The sequence below is a fragment of the Pseudocercospora fijiensis genome, assembly GCF_000340215.1.
Source record: "Pseudocercospora fijiensis CIRAD86 unplaced genomic scaffold MYCFIscaffold_2, whole genome shotgun sequence".
In the NCBI taxonomy this organism is placed as follows: Eukaryota; Fungi; Ascomycota; class Dothideomycetes; order Mycosphaerellales; family Mycosphaerellaceae; genus Pseudocercospora; species Pseudocercospora fijiensis.
The window spans coordinates 3,024,579-3,047,676 of record NW_006921533.1 but is presented as its reverse complement, the minus strand read 5'-3'; the positions used below and the strand labels follow the sequence as shown (position 1 = coordinate 3,047,676).

At 43.0% G+C, this 23,098-nt stretch overlaps 2 protein-coding genes across 2 annotated transcripts; one reads left to right on the top strand and one right to left on the bottom strand.

The window, feature by feature from the left end:
- Positions 1-929: 929 nt before the first annotated feature.
- Positions 930-20,203, top strand: MYCFIDRAFT_206671 (uncharacterized protein; the record flags this gene model as incomplete). The annotated part of the gene is made up of 5 exons (XM_007925195.1): positions 930-935; positions 7,746-7,775; positions 17,011-17,099; positions 17,137-19,977; positions 20,006-20,203. 5 exons carry the CDS (start codon positions 930-932, stop codon positions 20,136-20,138), a joined length of 3,099 nt encoding a protein of 1,032 aa, XP_007923386.1. The 3' UTR covers positions 20,139-20,203.
- Positions 20,161-23,061, bottom strand: MYCFIDRAFT_52380 (uncharacterized protein). Its single transcript, XM_007924360.1, has 2 exons — positions 22,424-23,061; positions 20,161-22,317 (listed from the first exon to the last, which is right to left on the bottom strand). Exons 1-2 carry the CDS (start codon positions 22,804-22,806, stop codon positions 20,397-20,399), a joined length of 2,304 nt encoding a protein of 767 aa, XP_007922551.1. The 5' UTR covers positions 22,807-23,061; the 3' UTR covers positions 20,161-20,396.
- Between the last annotated feature and the right edge of the window lie 37 nt (positions 23,062-23,098).

Sequence of the window (23,098 nt, the reverse complement as noted above, 5' to 3'; positions counted from 1 at the left end):
CCCTGTTTAGGTCCTTATAGAGCTAGTAGTTATGTTGACCAAATTTGATTAGTGCCTTTAGGGTTCCTAGTCTAACTTGTGTTTTATTCTATTCCTGCTCCTATAGGTATCTAGCAATTGATTCTACTAGGCTTTGTTTCTCTCTCTTTAGCTTGTCCTCCTTTAGCCTTATATTTAGTCCCTAAAGCTCTTTCTTTAGCATTTCTCTTGTTAAGACTCTATATTGCTCTAGGTCTTTAACTTTCTAGGGAGTCATTTATAGTCTGTCTCGCCTCCTAGTCCTAATGTACTAGGCTTTTATCTTGTCTAGTGCCTTTTGGATAGTCTGTTAGGCTAGGTATTCTATTGTCTTTGCTATATATTAGTGTCTTAGTCCCTTGAAGTATTGTTTAACTAGTAGGATCCCTAATTCTATTTCTACTACCCTTATTAGTATAGTTTTGTATGCTCCTAAGATTTTCTTTAGGCTTTAGGTTTAGGACCTGCTAACTAGTTGCTTAATCCTCTTTAGTGTTTTCTCCTAGGCTGTCTATATCTGTGCTCTATATAGTATTGCTAGCTTGACAATTGCTTTGTATATAACTTTAGCTTTCTCGAATGTAGCCCCCTATATAGAGGCTATAAGCCTATTAATAGATTGTATGTTAGCATCTGCCCTCTGCTTTGCCTTCTTTACTTATAGTCCCTAATTCAGTTTTAGATCTAGCTAGATCCCTAGTACCCTAAGCTCTACTAATAGTTAGGTTTTAAAGCTTTAGATAGTAATTGATTGCTTTATATTATAGGTTGATTTAGCCTTATTAAAGTAGATAAGCTAGTACTTTTCTAGGGCGAATTTTGCTCTATACCTCCTTACCTATTTTTTATACTCCTAGTGCTTCTCTTCTAGGATCTTACAGTTGGTTTCTATTGTTTTAGACTAGGCTAGGATGTTTGTGTTATCTATAAACCCTAATGCTAATGTGTTTTTTAATTCTAGGAGTAGGAGTAGGTCTACTATAAAGATAAGGAAGAGGATTAGGGAGAGTGTTGATCCTTAGGGGATTCCCTTTTTAGTTAGCATTAGGTCTAATTTGAATTTGCTTAGAATAAGCTGTATTAATCTTTCCTATAGGAAGGACTAGATAAATTGGACTATCTAGTTTAGTATAGCTTTCTATTCGAGTATATATAGGAGCCTTTTATAGGAGACATTGTTAAAGGCTCCTAAGATATTAAGGGAGAGGAGGGTTGCTACCTAGTTTTAACTATAGTGCTAGATATGCTTGATCTGTTCTATAATTAGTTCTATAGCTATTAGTATTAACCTCTTCTTTCTTCCTCCTATCTAGCCTTTAGGGAGGATATTCCTTTCCTCGGTAAAGGTTGTTAGCCTTTTAGTAACAATTTTTTCTAGTACCTTGCCTATTATATTAAGTAGGGCTATTAGTCTATAGGCCTTAAGCTATATATAGTCTTCCTTCTAGGGCTTCCTTAGCACTACTATTAGGGACTTCCTAAATAGTCTTAGGTAGTGTCCTAGTGCTAGGCTTTATAAAAAGATATTAGCTAGTGCTAGGGCTAGCCCCTTCCTATATGCTTTTAGGAGTTTATTATAGATCTTGTCTTCCCCTAGTACCTTGTTTCCTAGAATTTTCTTTAGGATCCTTTTAATAGTTTCGGGTTTAACCTAGGTGTCTCTTAGTATGCCTAGTAGTAGAGTCTCTTGTTCTTTCTCCTTTATGTCTAATAGGTCTGCTTGTACTTTTCTATAGAAGAAGTGTTGGCCTAGGGCTCTTACTTTCCCTTCTATTATAGTCTACATTTGTCCTTATTAGTCTATAATATCCGGGAATTGTAGTAGTATGTCCTTGTCCTATTTAGGTCTCCTTGTCTATTTAGCTATCCTCTATATCTCCTCTAGTTTCTTTATAATTATTCCTATTATAGATCTCTATTCTTGTATCTTATCTTTCTTGATCTAGATCTTCTTTTCCTAGTAGGCTTTGTTATAGTTGTCCTATGCTTCCTAGGTATAGGTTTGTATCTACTGCCTCCTAGCCTTCCTTACTACTTTAACCTTCCTTATATACTTACTAGTCTAGTATAGTTACTAGTATAGTAAATGTTTCTTCGCTAGGGTATGCTTTCTAGCTACCTGTTTTAGGGTTCCTATTAGTTCTTCTACTGCCTTGTTAATATCCTCTAGCCTTAGTAGGTACTTTGTTAAGAGTTCCTTTAGTTTTAGGTCCCTTTCTAGTTCCTCCCTAATCCTACCCTATTAGGTACCTTTCTAGTTAAGCTTCTCTTCTAGTTCCCTTTCCTAATTGGCTTAGACATTCAGTTCAATCTATACTAGGAAGTGGTCTAATAATTCTTCTAGTTCCTAGTTAACCCTATATCTTATAATCCTATTCCTAATCTAATATAATGCAAAGTATAGGTCTAGTATACTGCTGCTTCCTCTTGCTTCCTAAGTAATTAGTCCCTTTAGGGTAACAATTTCTATTCCTTCCCTCTCTAATATGTTAATTAGTCTTCCTACTAGGAAGTAGTAAGCTAGGGTAAAGTCTAAGCCCTAGAGGGGGTAGTAGAGGTTGAAATCCCTAAGTAGGATTTAGTAGGTGTTCCCCTAGATAACTCTTAGTAATCTTTCTAGGGTTTTCAGTTAGGTACTGCTTCTTAAGTCTAGTAGTAGGTTGTATATATAGTAGACTTAGAGTGTACCTTAGGATGTCTCTACTTGAACTAATATTAGGTCCCTATCCTCCTATAGTATAGCCTACTAGGTTTCTATATCTATCTCCTTGCTAATGTAGATGTATGTCCTTAGGGCTCCCTAGTTGTAGATAATTGAGTAGTATTTTAGGTCTTTGACTATTGCTAGTCTCTTTGTATATAGGTTAAGCTAGGGCTCTTAGATTGCAATAATATAATGTTCTTTTAGGTTTAGTGCTTAAAGGAAGCTCCTCTATACCTTGTCTTTACTCTTATTGACATTGTACTATATAATGTTTAGTAATGTTGTAATGTTTATTAGGTTTTATCTATATTATTTCCCTATAAGTTTTCCTTTAGTCTTCCCTTACTTTAGACTAATATTTGACTAAGCTTTATCTACCCTGCTTCCTTTCCTGCAATGTTAAGGTATCTTAGTCTCCCTAGTTGCTAGTAACTCTCTTATACTAGTAAGGCCCTAAATGTGAACCTATTATCTTATCTAGACCTCTTTTGTAGCACTTAGCTAGGTTGCTTCTATACCTAGCTGCCCTAGCTTATTATATATCTTTTTAGTATATTGATTCTAGCTTCCTTTGCCTTCCTAGCTGCCTGTATTCTTACTAGGCATTCCTTCGCCTAAGAGGGGTATCTTTTAGTATAGTATATATATCTTGCTTCTCCCTTATATGCTTTGTATTCTTTAACCTAGTAATCCCCTATATAATAGGAGTAGGTGTTGGTTGTCTTTATATACTTAGCTGCTAAGTGTCTATAGTATTAACATTTGAAGCACTATATTATCCTATAGTTGCTTCTATATATCTCTGTTTCTAGTCTTTTAAAGTCCTAGAACAGCCCCTAGTCTAGCACTATATTAGCTTGCTTTATACTCCCTACCTAGATAATTAGGGAAGACTGCTTCTTAGTCTCTTCGATTTTCCTTTTAATCTATGCCACTTTTGTAATCTTTAGGCCTAGGCATATAGCTTAGTTTTGTCTCTATAGGCTCTTAATATCCTATTCTTCCTTAAAGCTTCTTGTTATACTATAGGCTATAATCATAAATTGCTATTAGGAGACCTTTGCTGTTTTCCCTATCTTAGTTGTCCATTCTTTTTGTGTTTCTAGCTTCTTTTTGTCCTACTCTTATACTATAAACAGCTTAATTACCCCTTTACCTTCGTTCCTAGCCCTAATTACCTCTTTAACTACAATTCTTTCTATAATCTCTTTCCCTATAAGTCCTTAGATTTCCTTTTGCTCCTATAGGTCCGTAATATAGACTCTAACTACTATCCTCGGGGGTTTTAGCGCCTCCTAGCTAGCTACTGCTACCTAGGTGCGGTAGTTTAGGCTTGTCTCCTATTGTTTCTTCGTAATCTTTGCTGCGACTATATTAGCTACCTTTGTAATTACGTAGCTCGCCTAGTTATAGATTGCTTTTAGTCCTCTAAGGAGTTCTAAGATTATTATCCTATATACCCTCTTAGGGGTTCTTCTATCCTCCGCCTTTAGTACCTTCTCTGCCTTAGTATATAGTGCTTTCTATTCGTCCTCCCTTCCTTCTTAACTGTCTTCCCTTCGTCTCTAATTGTTCGCTGCTATTCCGTCCACCTCGTTTTTATACTCCTATTATATAGGGGATTGATCCCTAATATATAGTTAGTAAGTATCTACGTACGCGCTAACTAGTCCTTTGTCTCCTATTTATCTTAGCGGTCTTCGTAGCCTAATTAAACTAGGCCTAGTATAATAGTTTCTTTAGTCTTTAACGCTAGCTACTATAGTAGGGCGGCAATAGTAGTAGTTCCCGCGACGTATATAGCAACTACCTCTAGCCGGACCTCGCCTCTTTTAAGGACGAGTACGATTTCGACGCCGACGACGAGAAGCCTACCTAAGCTAGAAAGAAGGCTATCCTTAGTACGTATATAGTACTATAGGCGGATTAGCTTATCGACATTTTGCCTAATAGACTAGCGGTATACCTCGCATCGGTCTAGCTATTATATTTTAGCCTTAACGAATTCAAGACAGCGCTTATTAACCCGGATTCTATATACGGTTCTGAAAAGTATATAAATTAGTAATACGCCCCCCCCCCGGCGAATAGCCTAAGGCGATTTAGAAGAGTATAGGCGAGATCTACCCTCCTAGATAGATAAGGAAAGGCTAGAGCGGACCGAAAAACCCTTACTACGGTACTAACGTACGCTTACTCGAGTAGGCGACCGCTAGTAATAAGCTGCTATATAATATTAATAAAAGCGATTTCTCTATAAATAACTCGATCTTATACGCCTCTAAGGCTCTAGAGGACCTTACGATACCGGACTACGCCGTCCTAAGATACGAGCGGGATAGTCTTACTTACGTAACGGCTTTTTAGACGATTTACTAAGGCGAAATAACGCCTATTGCTATCGCCTACTACGCGCTAGTATACTAGGTTACGGAAGGAGTATACTGCCTCGCAAACTATATAGAGATAGCGAGTTGTTTCGCTAGACTAATCGCCGATATAGTCGAGCGTTATAAGGCAGATCTAAGGTAGAGAATTGTCGCCAACCTCGAGTCTATCTACGATATCTTCCCTAAACCCTACCTAGCGCTAATTCTTTAGAGCAAACAGCTAAAAATATAGCGCTCGATATATATATAGCTAATCGTAGCGCTTATAAACGACGAGAAGTAGCAATTAGAATACGGCGATATTACTAGGGATTTCGAGCGCGTTATCCGCAACTTTTAGATATAGTTAGGCCGTTTCCCGCTAGGCCTACGCGCCCTACTAATAGACCTAATATTAAGTCTTATACCGGCTACCTAAGGCATAATCTTCTAGGATATTCCTTTAGCCTACTACGAGGAAAAGGCTAAAACGATAATAAAGGACAGATACTAACGCCCGGCGATACTACTATATTCCGACTATATAAAGTAGAAGAAAGCAATCGACTAGAGGATATCTATATAGACTAAGAAATTCAAGGCTAAACTCTAAGAATAGAAGGCCTAGGAGCAGGCCGACGCAAAGGCTTAGAAAGTAGCCTAGAAAGCCGCGAAAGTATAGAAGGCCGCCTCTACCTCGATAGCTAGAAAGTGTAAGAATGCGCCTACGTTAGCCCTAACTACCGCTAAAAAGGCTAAGTCTACTAAAGCTAATAATACTAGAGCCGACCTGCTAACTACTACTAAAAAGGCTAAGTCGACTAAAGCCGACCTACTAACTGCTACTAAAAAGGCTAAGTCTACTAAAGCCGACGATAGTAAAGCCGAACTAGGTGCCGGGAAAGGCAAATCTATAAAGGCGCCTACCGGGAAGGCCGTAATAGTAGGAAAGGCTAAGTCTACTAAAGCGCAAACCGCGGCGCCGGAGAAAGCAACTAGTAAGGACAATTTAGACTTAAGCAAACCTATAACTCGTATAAATAAGGAGATCGTAGACGCCGCTATCTGCGTAGGACTAGCTCTCTAAGGACTTCTTACGGATTCGACGATCCGCCTTCCTACGAGCCGTTTCGACTTTCCGAGACTTATAATAGCTTTCCGTAACGTAGACTTAGAGCGAGTGCTGCCTAGTAGCAAGCTACGTCTATTAAGGGAGTAGGAGAAGGATTTTATCCGCTACTCTATAGCTTTTTACGAACTTGATATCGATACTAGCTAGCTTATTCTTACGATATTTCTAGACGAAGAATAGAAAGCCTACCTCTACTATCTAATACTAGTCGTATCGAATTTCAACTACAAGTACGGAAACATTTACTTCTAGGTCTCCTAAATGCTAGTATCCGCTTAGGACAAGATCGAGAAAATTAATAAAGCCGACCCTTTCTTAAATCGAGATTTCGTTACTAGTATATCTAAAGACGATAAAGACGTAGATATAAACACTTTCCGCAACTAGACGAACTAGATACTAAGTTACGCCCCTAAGCAAATAATAAACGTTATTTAACAAAACAGCGACCGCTTAATGCTTTACCTAATAAGTAAGCTCCTTATGTTAGCGGTACCCTTGCTGTTAAAGGCCGCTATCCTTTAGTACTAGATAAAGGCGCTCGTTCTAATAGACGGGAATAACGAGATCTAGCCTATACCCTAGGCGACTATCGTTTACTATAAGGGAGATAACGACGTTAGATAGCTACTTAAGCACTTCGCGCGGGAACTCGACGACTAAAGCGGCGGACGCCCGCTATAGCAAATCGCGACTAAGGATAACGGATACTCTAGGTCTATTATAAATAACGCGTTTTAGCCCCCTAGAGAGGATATTCTCGATAAGCTCGAGGCCGTAAAATAGCTATATTTCGTAGAGCTAATATATGCCTGCCCCGTAAAGATAGTCTAGTAAATTCCGCTAAAGCCTACGTCTATCGACGATAGCTATAGCTTACTAATCGAAGCGATACGGAACTATAGATAGGACGACGACGCCTTTCGGAAGGCCTTAGCTACGTTATAAGGAAATTAGTAGAAGGATACCGACTCGCAAGAATTTAAGTAATACGTCGGCTTTCTTATAAGAGCCGTCGGCGACGCGCTCGAAGATAGCGGTTATAATTAAGTAATAGACGACGAAGACCTCGCTAAACTAGACGCCGACGAGAGGTTATAGTACGAGAGATATATCGCGTTATATTAAAAGTTCGGTACCGCGTTTGCCTAACTACTAGAAGAGAATTAAAGAGAGGTTATAGACTATAGCAACTAATTCGATTAGGAAAGCACCGCCTAGAACGGCAAATTCGACTTTACTAACCTCGAGGTCCGACTCCGTAGTAGTTCGGTTTGCGAACTATAGAACGTATATAGTTTGGTTTCTTAGCGGTACCCCTCCGGTTTGGTTCCGGTTTGGTTTTTTACCCCGCTAGTCTAAGCCGGTTTCCGAGAACATCCGACTAAACTACGACGATATACGACGATATACGACGACATGCGACGACCTCGGATCGGGTCTAGGGGCCCTATCTACACGATTGCATCTATATTTCGGGCTGTTTAGACGTGTTTTAGGTTAGGTTTTTGTCCGTAGCTAGCACGTGGCCGGCAAACCGGTCCGTACACCGGTTCCTTAGCAAACTAAACTAAACTAAACTAGAATTTCGGCTTAGCAAACCAAACTAAACCAACCCGGACTACTACGGGGTCTACGAGTCGAGGATATTATAGAGTTTACAAACACACTCTCCGATTTCTAGCTAGAAGACGGCACTATCAAACACGATAATAAAGACAAGCCGACTATAAGTCTACCCCTAATTATCGATGCTATCTAGCGTATATCTAAGGAACCTAACTCCGCTACGAATACGATTAAGGCTATAAAAGACCTACTGCTACTATAGTTCCTTAGGTAAGAGGAAAGCGACCTTTTTAAACTACTTGCCGCGCTCTATAGATTAGTACGACCGAGCGGCGATAAGGGCCTACGTAAGGCGCTCGGAAAGCTTACTATAGAGACTTTTAATAGTCTATATCCTACTAATAAGAAAAAGGGCCTCCGCTTTCTAGAACCACGCCCTCTATAGTAAGGAGAACCTAATAACGAGCATCCTAGAGACCCCGTAGTTAGCGAATAGTAGTGTTTCTTACACTCTCGCGCGTTAACGACCTAGCTAGAGGAAATAAGATATTAAGCATTAGCGGGTAAGGAAGAATTAGGATAGCGAGACGAAAAATAGGGGCGTATAGCCTAAAATCTCTTTTATTGTGTATATAGATACTAAGTCTACCGTCCGCGTAGTCGCGGACATTTCGGGACTAAGGGATTCTATTACGAAGGCAGGTATAGGCATAGGCTAGGCAGGAGGCCCTAGCCTACTATAGTACATACTTCTCTAAGCCTAGATAGACTTAGAATAATTATCTACTTTATAATACACGATACATAATAGGACCGCCGCCGTGTGTTTAAATAGGCTAATCTAATACGCATTTAATTTATAGTCGAAGTAGAAACAGCTAAACGAGCTATTTAGCTCTAGTAACGACTAGAATCGAGGATCCGACTAGCTAGTACTAACCGTAGCAACCGTAGCCGAGGAGGAAACTAAGGTTCTACCTAAAACAATAGTGCTAACAATAGGAATAGTAACGACTATAGAAGAGGCCGTAGCCGACGGCTATATAGAGGAGGCCGTAATAGGGGCCGTAGAAGGGGCTCGTATCCTTATAACGCTAACCGCTCGACTAATAGCAGCTATAGTAACCTCCTAACTAGATTAAAGTGCTTTAATTACGATAGCACTAGCTATCTACTAGGCTAATACGACAAACCTAAGGACTAGGCCCGAATCGACCGTACTACTGCTAAATACTAAAAGCACCTTTTAGCTGCTAACGCTACCCCTATCGGTCCTTCTAATTAGTCGAAAAAAGAATAAGCGCCGCACTAACTGTTAGCCTTATACGGCGTAAAACTATCGATATTATACTAGCTATTATACGCACCTGTCTTATATAGGATACGTATAGAACTAACTATAAGACTAAGGTTATACTAGATCTAGGAAATTTAGTTAGTGCCCTTATTAGCTATCGCCTAGCTAGGCAATTAGACCTTCGACAATTGAATAGGGCTAACCTACTAACCCTTACTTAGTTTAATAACGCTCGGCACTTAACCTATAGGGCCTACTATATTCCTATAGTTCTAAAGGACGACCTCGGAAATAAACGCTTGCTAGATTTTACTGCCTACGTAGTAGATATAGACAACCTTCTATCCGATATTGTTATTAGCAACCCTATTCTTAAACACTATACTATAGTTATAGACTTAGGTAGTTAATAGTAGCGATTTAGAATCGCTAGGAGAGAGGACATTAAATATATTAATATTAGCGAGTGCCTCGACGATATCCGGGTCCTATTTATCGGCAACCTAACGCCTACCTTAGCTAATCCGACAGCTAACCTTCTCGGTAGAGATAACGATAAACCTATACCCCCTAATAGTATAGATCCTAATTAGCTTGCTCGTATACTACTACCTATTCGAGAGACCTATATTAATATATTCAAACACTACCTAGCATCGACATTGCCTATATTTAAGGAGACAGACTATAAGATTAATATAATAGAGGGCAAGGAGGTTCCTTTTAGTCCCCTCTATAATCTTAGTAAACGAGAGCTTGCTATATTACGTAAGTACCTAGATGAAAATCTAGCTAATAGCCGGATACGATATAGCAACAGCCCTGCTAGTACACCTATCCTGTTCGTACTAAAGAAGGATAGTAGCCTACGCCTATATATCAATTATCGTAGGCTTAATACTATTACTATTAAGGACCGCTATCTACTTCTGCTTATTAACGAGACCCTCGATCGCCTTTCTAGCGCCTACTTTTATACTACGCTAGATATTAAGGATGCCTACTACCGTATCTGTATTCGTAAAGGCGACGAATAGAAAACAGCCTTCCGTACTCGCTATAGCTATTTTAAGTACTTAGTTATACTATTCGGCCTAGCTAATACCCCTATAACTTTCTAGTCCTATATTAATCGGGCCTTTTTAGGCCTACTAGACTACCTCTGTACAGTTTACCTAGATAATATCCTAGTTTATACCTATTTACCTAATATTATAGAACACTAGGCTGTAGTACGCAAGGTCCTCGACTGCCTACGAGCCTATAGCCTATATTGTAAGCCCTCTAAATGCACCTTTACTACTAAAGAGGTGTCCTTCCTTAGCTTCCTCGTGTCGACTAAGGGTATTAAGGCTAATCCTAACTAGATTAAGACTATTACTAAGTAGCTAACACCTACTAGTATTAAGGAACTTTAGTTATTCCTCGGTTTCGCTAACTTCTACCGTCGGTTTATTAAGGGCTATTCGAGACATGTAATGCCCCTAACTAAGCTTACTAAAACTAAGGCTAACCCGACTAGAGAGTTTAAATAGACTAATAGAGCACAAACCGCTTTTAACGGTTTAAAGAAGCGATTTACTAAAGTCCCCTTATTATACTACTTCGTACTAAGCGAACTAATTCGTATTAAGACTAACGCTTTATAGTTTGCTATATTAGCTATTATATTACAACAATCGGGCAAGGACTATTATTAGTACCCGATTGCCTTCTTCTCGAGGAAGATAATTAATGCCGAACGCCGCTACGAGAGCTACGAGCAAGAGTTGCTAGCTATTATTAAGGCCTTTAAGCACTAGCGTTACTATCTCGATAGTGCTTAGCATACTATCTAGGTCTATACGGACTATAACAACCTTCGTAGAATTACGAAGGTTACTAGGGTTATAGGTCGATAGGCTAGATAGGCCGTCTACCTCGCTAGGTTTAATTTTAATATATTATATTAGCTAGGCGTAAGCAACCCTGCTAATAGCCTATCGAGGCGACCTAATTACGATAGCGAAACCTAATCTATTAATTCGTTATTTCTAACCCTGCAGTATAAGATTGCTATAAACCTCGTAGTAAGGCAAGCGTAGAATAAGCGGCTTACCGGACTCCGCGACGGCTTAAAGCATATTAATGCTCTTGCTATATTAATAGTGCGTATTAAGGACATAGATAGGAGAAGTTATAATAACTCCCTAGTCGATATTGCTATATATAGTAATAGCGATAGCACTACTGCAGTTAATCCGGCTACTAGTACTACTAGATGCATATAGTACGTACTACGTAAGACAGTAAGGGTACTATTAAGCGAACTTATAGAAGGGGATAGACGAGCGTTTATAGATAAGCTGTTACGTGCTTAGCAAAGGGACGCTTTTGCTACTGCTCGTATAGATTAGCTTAGAAGTAGCCGTAAGACTAGATCTAGTAAGAATTAGTCGATTAATGCTAATAGCTATTTGCGCTATAAGGGCAGGCTCTATATCCCTACCGAGCATTCGATCCGATAAGAGCTTCTTAAGCGACACTATAATAGTAAGCTTGCCGGTTACTATAGTATAGAGAGGTCGTACGAGCTACTATCGCGTATATACTACTAGCTAAATAGTAAGTAGGATATAAAGGAATATATCGATACGTATACCGTATACTACGTATTAAGGCACCGAAGTATTAGCCTTTTAGCGAGTTGTCCTTATTACTAATCCCTAATAAGCTATTCGTAGAGCTTATAATAGATTTTATTATAGGTCTTTCCTCTACTAAACGAAGAGGAAGCAGAGACGTCTTTAACGCTATACTAGTCGTTATAGACCGATTTACTAAGGGTGCTCGCTATATTGCTACTCGGAAGGATTAGACTGCTATTAATATAGCTAAAGTACTATAGAACAATATCTTCTATAGCTACTAGGGAACCCCTAAGGGGATAGTTTCCGACCGAGGCTCGATATTTATATCTTACTATTAGAGTAAGATATGCCTATAGCTAAGAGTCAAGACTTAAGTATCGCCTGTCTATAGCGTTCTATCTATAAACAGATAGCTAGACCGAGAGGCAAAATGCTACCCTATAGCAGTACCTACGTAGCTACATTAATAAGAACCCTAATAACTAGGTTAACCTCCTATAACTAGCTAAATTCGTATATAATAATAGTGTCTACTTATTAACTAAGGTCTCGCTATATATAGCTATAATAGGCTAGAACGCTGCTATACTACAAGACCCTCTATCGCTCGAGGCCGAGCGTAAGGAAAGGGAAGCGCGTTAAGTACTAATACCTAAGACACTAGTAGCTATTAAGAGGGTTCAAAAGATGCGAGAGATTTACGCTAAGATAGCTAACAAACTAGTAAAAGCCTAGGCATATTAGAAGGCCTATTATAACAAACACTATATACCGATAACCTTTAAGCAAGGCGATATAGTTATACTTAGTATAAAGAACCTCCGCATCCGCAAACACCTATTACCTAATAGCAAAACACGCCCTAAACTAGTACTACGGTTTATTAGCCTATTCCGAATCCGAGAACCGAAGGGCAATAGCTAGGCCTATTAGCTATAGCTCCTACTATACTACACTATCTACGATACCTTCTATATCTCTCTCCTTAAACTATATTACTACCGTAGAGACCCTAATAAAGAAGCCTCTACTAAACATAAAGAGATACTAGCTAACGGCGAAGAGCTATAGTCTATAGAGCGTATACTAAAGCATCGGACTAGGAAGGGCAAGAAGGAGTACCTATTAAGATAGTAGGGCTATTTACCTAAATAGGACTTATAGGAAGATAAAGGCTCTTTTAAGGATATAACTAAGTTATTAAACGAATATTAGACTAGCGTAAAGAACAAGAAGAAGGCTAAGGGCCTATAGTGCCGCTAGAACTACTAGAGGGACCTAGAGCTAATACTACCCCTAGGGTGCTATTAGCTAACTAATTAGAGGCAAGCAATTGTTAGCAACAAAGGACAATAAGACTATACTAGGCGCGCTACGACGCATTAACTAATCGCCTACTCTTTTAAGGATTCTACCTCTTTACTAATACCGTAATACGCCCTATAGGCCCCCCTCTTATTCCTTCCTTCTATCGAGGCCTCGAGGCCTAGGCGATCGGCGAGGGTAGCGCGCGTACGCATAAATAGTAATAATAAGGATAACGACGCGCTATACGAAAGGGCGACATAGCCGACGCGGCTATGTTAGTAACGGTATTGCGGAGCGTATTACTAATCGAAGGAAGACGACGCGACTATATCGGTAACGGTATTGCTAATATTGTTGTTAGTTAAAGAAGGAAATTAGAAGTAAGGTAAAGTTAGCGCTAAGACGACTAGCGCCGCCGTTATTAATATTACCTACTTACTACTATTATTAACCTTACCTATACTACGAGTCTAAAGTACTATACTAACTAAGTTAAAAGATTAAACCTATTAAAGGTTTAATTAAAACTTTAAGGCTAAGTCAAAATATTAAGGCTTAAAAGACTAAGTTAATAGACTAACTTAGGGCAAAACTATAGAGCTAAGCTAGCTAGGGTCGATCTTGCGGACAATAGGTTACTCCTCGATCTTTCCGACCCTTTAAGCGAGGCGAACCTTAACTATTGCACTTATAATAGCCTTTACCTATAGAAACTAGAAGAACTAAGTTTTTTAAAAAGATATAATTAGTTAACACTTAAAGGCTACTAAATCTAACTAATTAGGGCTAGTAAAACTACAATAGTAAATAATAGTCCTCGTAATAATAAGAACAACCCTCGGAACGGACAAACCCTCGGAGCGGACATTTCTAGGTCTTTTAAGAGTAGACGTAAAGAACTCGGTACGATATTACTTAGAGCGGAGGCAGTGCTGCAATACCTCGTACGTCTACCTATTATAGTAGGGAAGACGCGCTCGTATTATAATTAGTCGATAGTCCTTAATTCTCGTAGTTATATATTACTTTATTATATACAAGGATAGCGCAGTTAGAGTTAGACATTGTGTTAGAAGGTAAGGTTTAATATAGTTATATAATCGGTAGTTACGTATTTAATTTAGCGCGGATCGAGTAGCTTATTAGACCTGCTAAGTTAGTAGCGATAGAGGTTAGAACAAGACCGGCTCCGAGAGCGTAGCCTTCAGAAGGGAAGCGTATATTAGGACTAAAGAGGTTATACGTAATTAGTATATAACTAGGCTCGAGTGAAGCTAGGGTCTTAGTGCCTTAGGTAGGGCTTAGCGCTTAGCGTTAGGCTAACTTGCCTACCTTCCTCCCTCTCCTCTTAGATCTCTATCGAATACTATACTAATTTACTACTACCCTATCTACCTACTAACATAACCCTTCTTACAACTCGCTAATAGACTCGCTAATTCCTAGATCTTAAAGCCTATCTGCCCGAGGCTACGCTTTCTTAGTATAAGACAGTATTGTAGATTTATAGCTTCTCGTATCTAGTAAGTAGTAGCGAGAATAGCGATAATATAGAGCGCCTTTACCGCTCTACCTACTTGCTTCTTCGAGGGTTAGCTAGGGAGTATATAGCTATAGAGTTAGAGCCGGAACTAATAGAGTTAGATAAGCTATTAGTAGCACGTAGTTAGTTAGCGGCGGCTCGGAATTAGGAAGCTAGGTTAATTAAGTTTGTAAATAATATATACTAATCTCCGATCTACGAGCCGGCCGCGAGTATATAGCGAGTCGCTTTTTCTAGTTCGATTTTATCTATAACCTTCTTAAACCTCTACTATTTCTATCTCTATTTATCTAATAATGCCTACTAATTAGGGTACCTATTATACTAAATTAGGCGTCGACTATATAAAGATATATAGTAAATACTGATTCTGTTTATAATACGGCCTTCTTAATCCCGATCTACTAAGCGAGCAATTTATTCGCGAGCAATTAGTAGCCGCCGCTACGAGTAGCTCCGCGAGTATAGTACGAGGCTTTAATACGTTCCCCTCTATACCTAAGGCGGCTAATGCTATACGTAATACTGCTAGTTAGTATAAGCTAGCAACTCGAATACTAAATACTAGATCTCGGAGCCTCTCGTAACGTCTACTAATACCTACTTTAGCTTTAGCTTTAGCTTTATTAGACCTAAAAGTATAGGGATAGTATTGCCGCTATCTAATCTATACTTAGTATATAGAAGTTAAGCTTACGAGTATAACTAAGATATAGTTCTATAGTAAACCTACCCTATACACTACTATTACGGATACCTAGACTAGCTAAGAATTCCTCGAAGCCGAGATAACATTTATAGACTAGATTGTCGACCGGATTAATGCCTACGAGCTACTAGATAGTAGTATTAATCGGACCTAGGACTATTTTAACTACTTCCTCTATATAGACTTTAATCCTATAACTAATTAACTAGAGAAGCTAGTAAGTAAGGCGCTTCGATTACTTAGATAGGCTTTAACGGTCTATAAACTAGTAATAAAGTTATTATTAGTCTACGAGATTAAGATCTATATCTAGACTAAGTAGGAGAAGCAGCAATAATAAAAGCGGAAACATCGGTTAAGTACTATTACTACGAGTACTAGTACGAGTAATATAGCGAGTTAGTAAAAGGTAGTTAATAGTATTAAGATTAAGAAAGAAAAGCTATAAACTAAGAAGGTTATTAATACGAATTAGCCGCCTAAGATAATTAACTTAAGCGGCAATACTACCGCGAGTATACTACGAGGTACGCCTATTTTGAAAGAGTCGAGCGAATCGAAGGATTAGTAACCTACTAATAGATAGGCTAATAGCGGCAGATAGGCTAATAGCAGCGGACAAGCTAATAGCGGCGGACAGGCTAATAGACAGGCTAATAGATAGGCTAATAGATAGGCTAATAGATAGGCTAAGAACACAAAGCGTAGTTAACGACTAAAGAAGAAGAGATAGAATAGTAGACTTAGAGTAGACTCGTAGTAGTCTAGTAGACTCGTACTTCTTCTTTTACTATCTCTAAAACCTCTAACTTAAACATCTTCTACTAGCGGCTCGCGAGTCGTATCTAGCTATAGCTCCTTCTAAATAGTATATATATCGCGAGACTTAATAATAGCCTTATTCTTAAGCTATTTAAACTACGAGAGGTAGTATCCTTCTAACTTATCGAACCTAGCTTCTAGTACCTTAATCTTTACCTCTAGTTTAGTATTCTTTACCTCTACGGCCTCGACTCGCGCCTATATCGCGGCTAGCTCGCTGTTTCTATCGTCTTCTTTAACCTCTAAACTAGTAGTATAGCTAGACTTGCTCTTATACTTATAATAAGCGTAGACTCGCTCGCCCTTAGTATTAAGTATACGATACTTAAAGTTATTAGAGCGTATATAGTAGTAGTATAGCGCTAGTATAAGCTTGCTAGAGTCCGTTTCTATAATAATTCTAGTAGCCTTATATTTCCGTAGTCTATTTAATACCGCTTTCTTCTTATCCGGTATCGCTATTTAATCGAGTAGCTCTTACTATATCTACGCGCTATAGTACTAGAAATCGTAGGTATTTATAGTCGTAGGGCGTCGAAGTCTAGAGCGAGTTAGTAGCGAGTCTATAGCGATATGCCTCGCGACTTATAATAAATATTCTCCTCCTTCTACTAGTAAGTACGCTACTAAAGCTAAAGCTAAAGCTAAAGCTAATGCTAATACTAAAGCTAATGCTACTAAAGCTACGCTAAGAATGAGGTCGTACGGAATACTAGTTATAGCGGCTACTACTATCGCTATCGCTATCGCTATCGGTATCGGTATTAATAGAAGAAGAATATTACGAGGTAAGGCGCGGAAGTATAGCGAGTCTAAGTAAGGTTTGTCGCGATAATAGGTATAGTAAGGTTAGTAAGGAAGGTATAGGAAGAATAGGAAGCGACAATAGGCTAAAGTGAAGCTATTGAGCCTCTGGTATGTATAGAGCTCCGTCCAAACAGGGGAGCAAGTGGTCCATTGCATTCCCGCGGAGCTAGCAGCGGGCCTCAGAAGTGCATGTCATGTTCCGTTCCTTGCGACGACACCTGCAATGAGCACGCCGTACGTGTGCTTGGGCTGTCGGAGTCGGAGCAGATTGCTGGCCAGAGTCTCACACGTGCGCCGACACGAGATACGCTCGTTCAGCAGCGGCGCCTCCAAGAAACAGCGCACGCCAGCGCACACGGGTTTTGGTGCGGACTTCGACGGCAGAGCCGCAGTCGACGGCAGCAGCGACAATGGCAGTGTCACGGGGCGGTACTCTCGTAGGCCGCTGGGTCCCGAGCAATTGCTAGAGGAGGTGGACAAGCCTGAGCAGAGGCGCCGTGATGGAAATGCCAGCAACACGCACAACAGTCCACCAGAAATGCGACATGCTCAACGATGGACTGGCTCTCACTCTCTTGATCCCGAGCTTCAGAAGCATCTCGATGCGTACCTTGATCAAAGATCGGCACGAGATGTCCCAGCGGCATGGTCTACATTGCGAGAGATCGGGAAGTGCTGCGCACAACGTCCTGTCCGGGACATACGTGCTCTCTACAATTCAGGTCGACCATTCATTTCAGCCGTAAGCTGGCTTCTCCTGCAGTCGATCCGCAAGTGGGTAGAAGACGTGCAGAAGGGCAATGCTCAAACGGATGTCGCCTCGCCCTACCAGGTCATGCAAGTCATGCATGGCTTGAACAATACCCTGGCCCAGCTTTACCAGCCTCCTTTGTGGTTTTTGGCACACCTAATTTCCACGGTGCGATTCTCCGACGGCGGCGAGGACAGTCTTGTCGTACGCCAGGGAAGAGAAGAGCTTGCCAAAATGTGGAGACTTTGTATGGGAGGCCATCTCACCCGCCAGGCCCTCGGAGGGCGCATAACTGAGGAAAACCGCATCCAATTCGCTTCGATCGCTGTGCGCGACGATGACTGGAGCTTCCTTCCACCTACAACTTTCTTTGCCTCCCACGCAGCAGACCAACGCTCTCCAGACATGTTTGGCAGTATGCTTGGCATGCTAGTGCCGCAACCGAGTCACGACATTTTAGTGAGTAACATGGGAAGGCATCGCTGTGACTATACAAGTGCTGCTATTGTGACTTGGGATCTCCTTCAGACACTGCCTCCCGTTCTATATGGAGGCTCGCCACTCTACGCGCCCCTTGCAACGCTGCTTGGTGCGATCGTCAAGCACGCACATGCACCCCGTGTACCGGTGCTCATGCTGGACATGATGAGAAAATCCAATGAGCCAGGACTTGTCGAAGGCTACCGCGCTATGCTTGCTCGCGTCCACTGCGAAGATCTGCCAGCCGTTATGCGAAACCTAAAGACGACAAAACGTACCAAGGATACACAGACGACGCCCACTTCCTCGAGCGGAATCAGTCAGGAGGTCCATGAACCAGTAGATTCTGACCACAATTCTACTGCTGATCCAACACTGACTTTGCGCCATGATGGCCGAAGCCCCGAGACGCTCAGCTATGCTTCTACTCAGATCAAGAGGCTGGGAAGAGCCCGGGAGCAACAGAATTTGCACGCTGTGGAGCAGCTCAAGAATGAAATTCTCAGCCACGCGAAGCAATTCGTGACGGTGAAAGACCGCCTTCCCATAGAGGTATACGAGCATCTCATGCTCGCTGCGCTATCATTGCGAAATCCCAAATTGGCCATCGAGATATGGAACGTTCTACCTCAGCTAGGTTACAAACCAGACCTCAAAACCTTTACCGTGATGCTGCAAGGCGCACAAAGTATGGGAGATGTCGTCGGTATGGAGGCATTCTGGCAGAACATGCGTAGCGCTGGATTCCAACCTGACGCCCATGCGTGGTCGATCCGAATCTTTGGCCTACTGAAAAATCGCAGTCGACTCAATCGTAGCCGACAGACAGGCCTCGATGCGCTTCATCAGATGGGACAGGAGTGGTTGGCGGCGGCACGGGCGAAAGAGGGCCAAGATCGGACGTTGGAAGGCCAGAAACAGCAGCCAAGCAAAGCCATCAGCTCAACTGAATTGCTTCGCAAGTACTCTGGACCTGTTGACGGGGTACCGCGACCTACCGTGGAAATTATGAATTCGGCAATAGCTGGCTTTGCGATCGTCAAACCAGATGAGATTCCCAATGTCTTTGCGTGGGGCCGCGCATTTGGCGTCGAGCCAGACCTCAGCACCTACAATTCATTGCTCTCCCTATCGATGCGCAGAATGCAAACAGAAGAGGCGCTGGGGATCCTCCGTCAAATGCAGAAGCGTGGAATTGCCGCTGACAGCACAACATGGTTTGTGCTCTTGGAATCGCTTTTCTACAGCGGGTTCTTCGACAGCATGGACCATGGAGAGCAAGAGGCAAAAGTCATTGCACTTATTGACGCGTTGGGAGACAAAGACTTGGGTCTGCCTGACATTGATGAGAAAGCGTATGCCCTGATCATTGACCGCCTCATCAAGAGATATCAAAACGCAGCCGGCGCGGACGCGGTATACTCCCATATGGTCAAATCTGGTCAGCAACCCACTCCTCACATCCACACGATTCTAATGATGTCTTACTTCGACCGACAACCCGAGCCTGACTTTGCATCCATCGAGAGCCTATGGCGAAAAATCCAGGATCCAGGAACGGGCTTCTCTGGCCTCGTGGACACCATCTTCTTCGACCGCATGATTGAAGGTTATGCCAAGAACCACCGTATCGTCGGCACAAAGCCTATGGAAGATTTCTTGAGCCATGCCAGGTCATCGGGGAAGCAGCCTGGCTGGCTGGCACTGGGAAGAGTTGCTCAAGCTTATGCCGCAAGGGAGCAATGGGATAAGCTGAGGAATCTCGTCGACCAGGTACAAATTGCGCAGAGAGAAAACAGTAGCCGATTTATGCGTAAAGGAGAGGATGACTTCTGGAAGTTTGTCGAATCGACGGGAATTTTGCAGGGCAATGGAGCGACGAGGTTTAGGGGAAATGAGCGTGACAGTTTGCTGGCGAGGGCGGCGCAGAATGACGCTCGCGATGCTTTCGCACCACCGTGGTTATGATCTCCCTCCCTCTCTCACACCCAGCGCATGATGAGAAAAACACAAGCGTTACTGAAATGCCAGATTACCTTATTTGCAAGAAGAATACATTATTACAAAGTGACTCCTCAAAGAGCCAATATATGAATACTTTTCACATCCTTTTACAATATGTCCCTGATCTTCTCATGCTCGACACCATGGTGTCCTTTTTCCGCTGAGCACCGAACACACACACAACTCCTCAACATCCTACCATTTCTTAATACATCCTCGCGACCGCTGTATTGATGGCCCGGAGATCGGCTAGTCACAGTCTCGCCTTGGCATCCATCGCAACACGAGACTCAGGCTGCGATCGCTCCTCATTCACAATCCCCCGAGCAATGCCTCTCGAAATTCCCATGCAAGTGATCATGGGATTGACACCAGAGGCGGATGGGAAGACGGAGGTATCAGCAATGTACAAATTCTGAGTTCCCCACACGCGTCCGCGATCGTCGACCACGCTGTTCGTAGGTGAGGTTCCCATTCGGCATGTACCCATTTGATGGGCTGAGAAGTATGGTGTTTGAGGGCTTGGCATACCATTCGCTCGGACTTTTTTGGTCCATTCTACGAAATCTGGGTCGGTGATTGATGGGGAGGAATTCGGTGAAAGGGAAACTTTGGCATCGGTGTCTGCGGAGGGTCGGATGAAGGCATCGACGCCGGGGATGGCCGTGTAGATTTCTCGGGCTCCCTCGACGTACAGCAGTTCTGCAAGGCGTACGATACCTTCGAGGATGTGGTTCTTGTCGTATGTGCTCGGTGAATAGTCGATGGTGAGCCGTCCATCTTTTGGATTTAGGTAGACTCTGCCTCCGTAGCGATCGCGGGCTAGACTGATGTAGCCTGTCATGCGGCGCATTTTCAAGGTGAATTCTTTGAAGGCCAGGCCTCCTTTCCATTCGTAAAGAGGTAGGAAAGAAGATGGAAGCATGGTTGTGCACTCGAGCTTGGCTCCGTATCCATCTCCGTCCAGATTCTCGAATTCGTTCACGACAGACGTTAGAATCGGACCTTCCCATGGCCGAACGTCTTCGTCCCAGACTGCGGCGACCATGTTGACTGGATGAAGATGGAGGTGGCGTCCGATGTGCTTGTTCTTGAGGCCTGACTTCAGGAGCAGAATGGGTGTGTACAGCGAGCCACCAGACACAATTGTTCGCTTTGCTTTGATGACGACTTCGCGTGTAGCTCGATGGTTGCCTGCAACGCCGCCGGCTTGGTCGCGCGAAACCCACGTTCCCTTGACACCTGTCGTCTTCGTCGCATCTGCTTCGTCGAACGTAATGACCTTAACCTCCAAGCCCTCAATAAATCGGGCACCCGCCTCGGCAGCATCTGGTAAGAAGGTAACGGTAGTACCTTTCTTACCGCAACTCCGACAACCTCGGGTGCAGAAGCCATCATCATGAACCTCGCCTCCAGTATTTTGAGGAACTGCTTTTGCGCTCCAACCCAGCTTTCTCGCGCCTTCGAGGAGTACAGTATTGCCTTTGTTGTGATTGATGTGATTGGCGCTTACACCCATGCGCGCACACACAGCATCCAGATCTGCTTGGAATGCAGAGCCATTGAAATGAGGAAGTCCGAACTTCTGTGCCCATTCTCTCCTGACATAGCCCTGTGGTTGGAGGGAGGCACTCCAGTTGATCACGCCTCCACCTCCCCAAGTAGCCCCGGCCACCACACTGATACTGCCATCGGTCGATGTTACGATGCCCCCGTTTCCGAACAAGTGGGCACCAGCTTGGCTCTCAGCCATTGGGAAATGCTCGGGCGACCAGTAATACGACTGGTCGACGACGACGACCTTGAGTCCGGCCTCGGCGAGATACTTGGCTGCGACTGCACCGCCGCAGCCGCTTCCTACGATCACTACATCTGTTTCGATGACCTCGGGCTCTGGCAAGCTGGACTGCGGTATCTGCACGAATGTGAAGGGATAGCCAGCTGGCGCAGCCCGGTCAAATATGGGAGCACGCGTGTAGCCGAGGAGCGTTCCTACTGTCGGAGATGTTCTGAGCCACAGCGCTCGTGCGAGCTGCGTGAGCGATCTACCGAGCCCTCGAAGAAGAGGAAGGCGGGCACGATTCCAGCCAAGGATGACCTGCTCTCGTTCTTTGAGGGACAGAGCGTCTAGTGGAGTTGCGTATCCAGTGAGCAGGAGTGAGCCGGCTCGTGTGCTAGCAACGGCAGATTTTGGTCAGCACGTGACGCGCTTCGTGTTGTGGGGACGGACGAAGCTCGGACGAGTCGGATTTCTGTCGCATGAAAAGTGGAAATGCTTACCTCAATGCACTCAAGATCAACGAAAGTCCATTTCGGGCAGTGTCGCTCATATGGAAAGCAAGCATTCGCGAGATGAGCTCCTTGAACTCTGGACGGGATGTGGCACCTTCCGCGAGATACGCGGTGACAGTGGCATCATCTGCATCCTGGATCTTGCAGAGTCGCTGAATCCGGCTAAGGGCCGAATGGTAGACGTCGCTTGGCAATGGGTGCGCGAGCAGACGGTCTGTCTTTGAAGCATCACTTCGGGTCAAGGGCGGTACGATGGCTTCGGCAATGGCAACGAAGGTGTTCCATTGCTGCGTATTCAATGGATCCTGGTCAGGGAGAGGCGGCAGTGGTGTGTCGGTCACCGCGTAGGATGCCGTGTCGTCTGCGGACATGTTCTGATCGGTTCACAAGTTTGTTGGCTGCCGCGAAGCTGGTCGGTCCGGATTGCAGTGCCAGCCAGGTACGGACTGCGGACTGCGGACGTGCTGTCAGGGTGCAGGTGAGGTGTACTGTCAACAGTCACATGCGGAGTGGCATTGGTGGCGTCTGCGGTGAGGGTCGTCTTATTGAGAGCGAAGCGCTGTTCATCAGCCTCAGCATCGACTGATGTTACACAAATGACAACGAGCCGGGAGGCGTTTCAATCACATATGCCCTCCTGAAACAACACGCGCTCGCCTCGCA

Coding starts and splice junctions, on each gene's coding strand:
- MYCFIDRAFT_52380 (XM_007924360.1), bottom strand. CDS start 22,806: ATGTCCGCAGACGACACGGCATCCTACGCGGTGACCGACACACCACTG. Junction 22,318..22,423: donor TTGATCTTGAGTGCATTGAG/GTAAGCATTTCC, acceptor TGCCGTTGCTAG/CACACGAGCCGGCTCACTCC.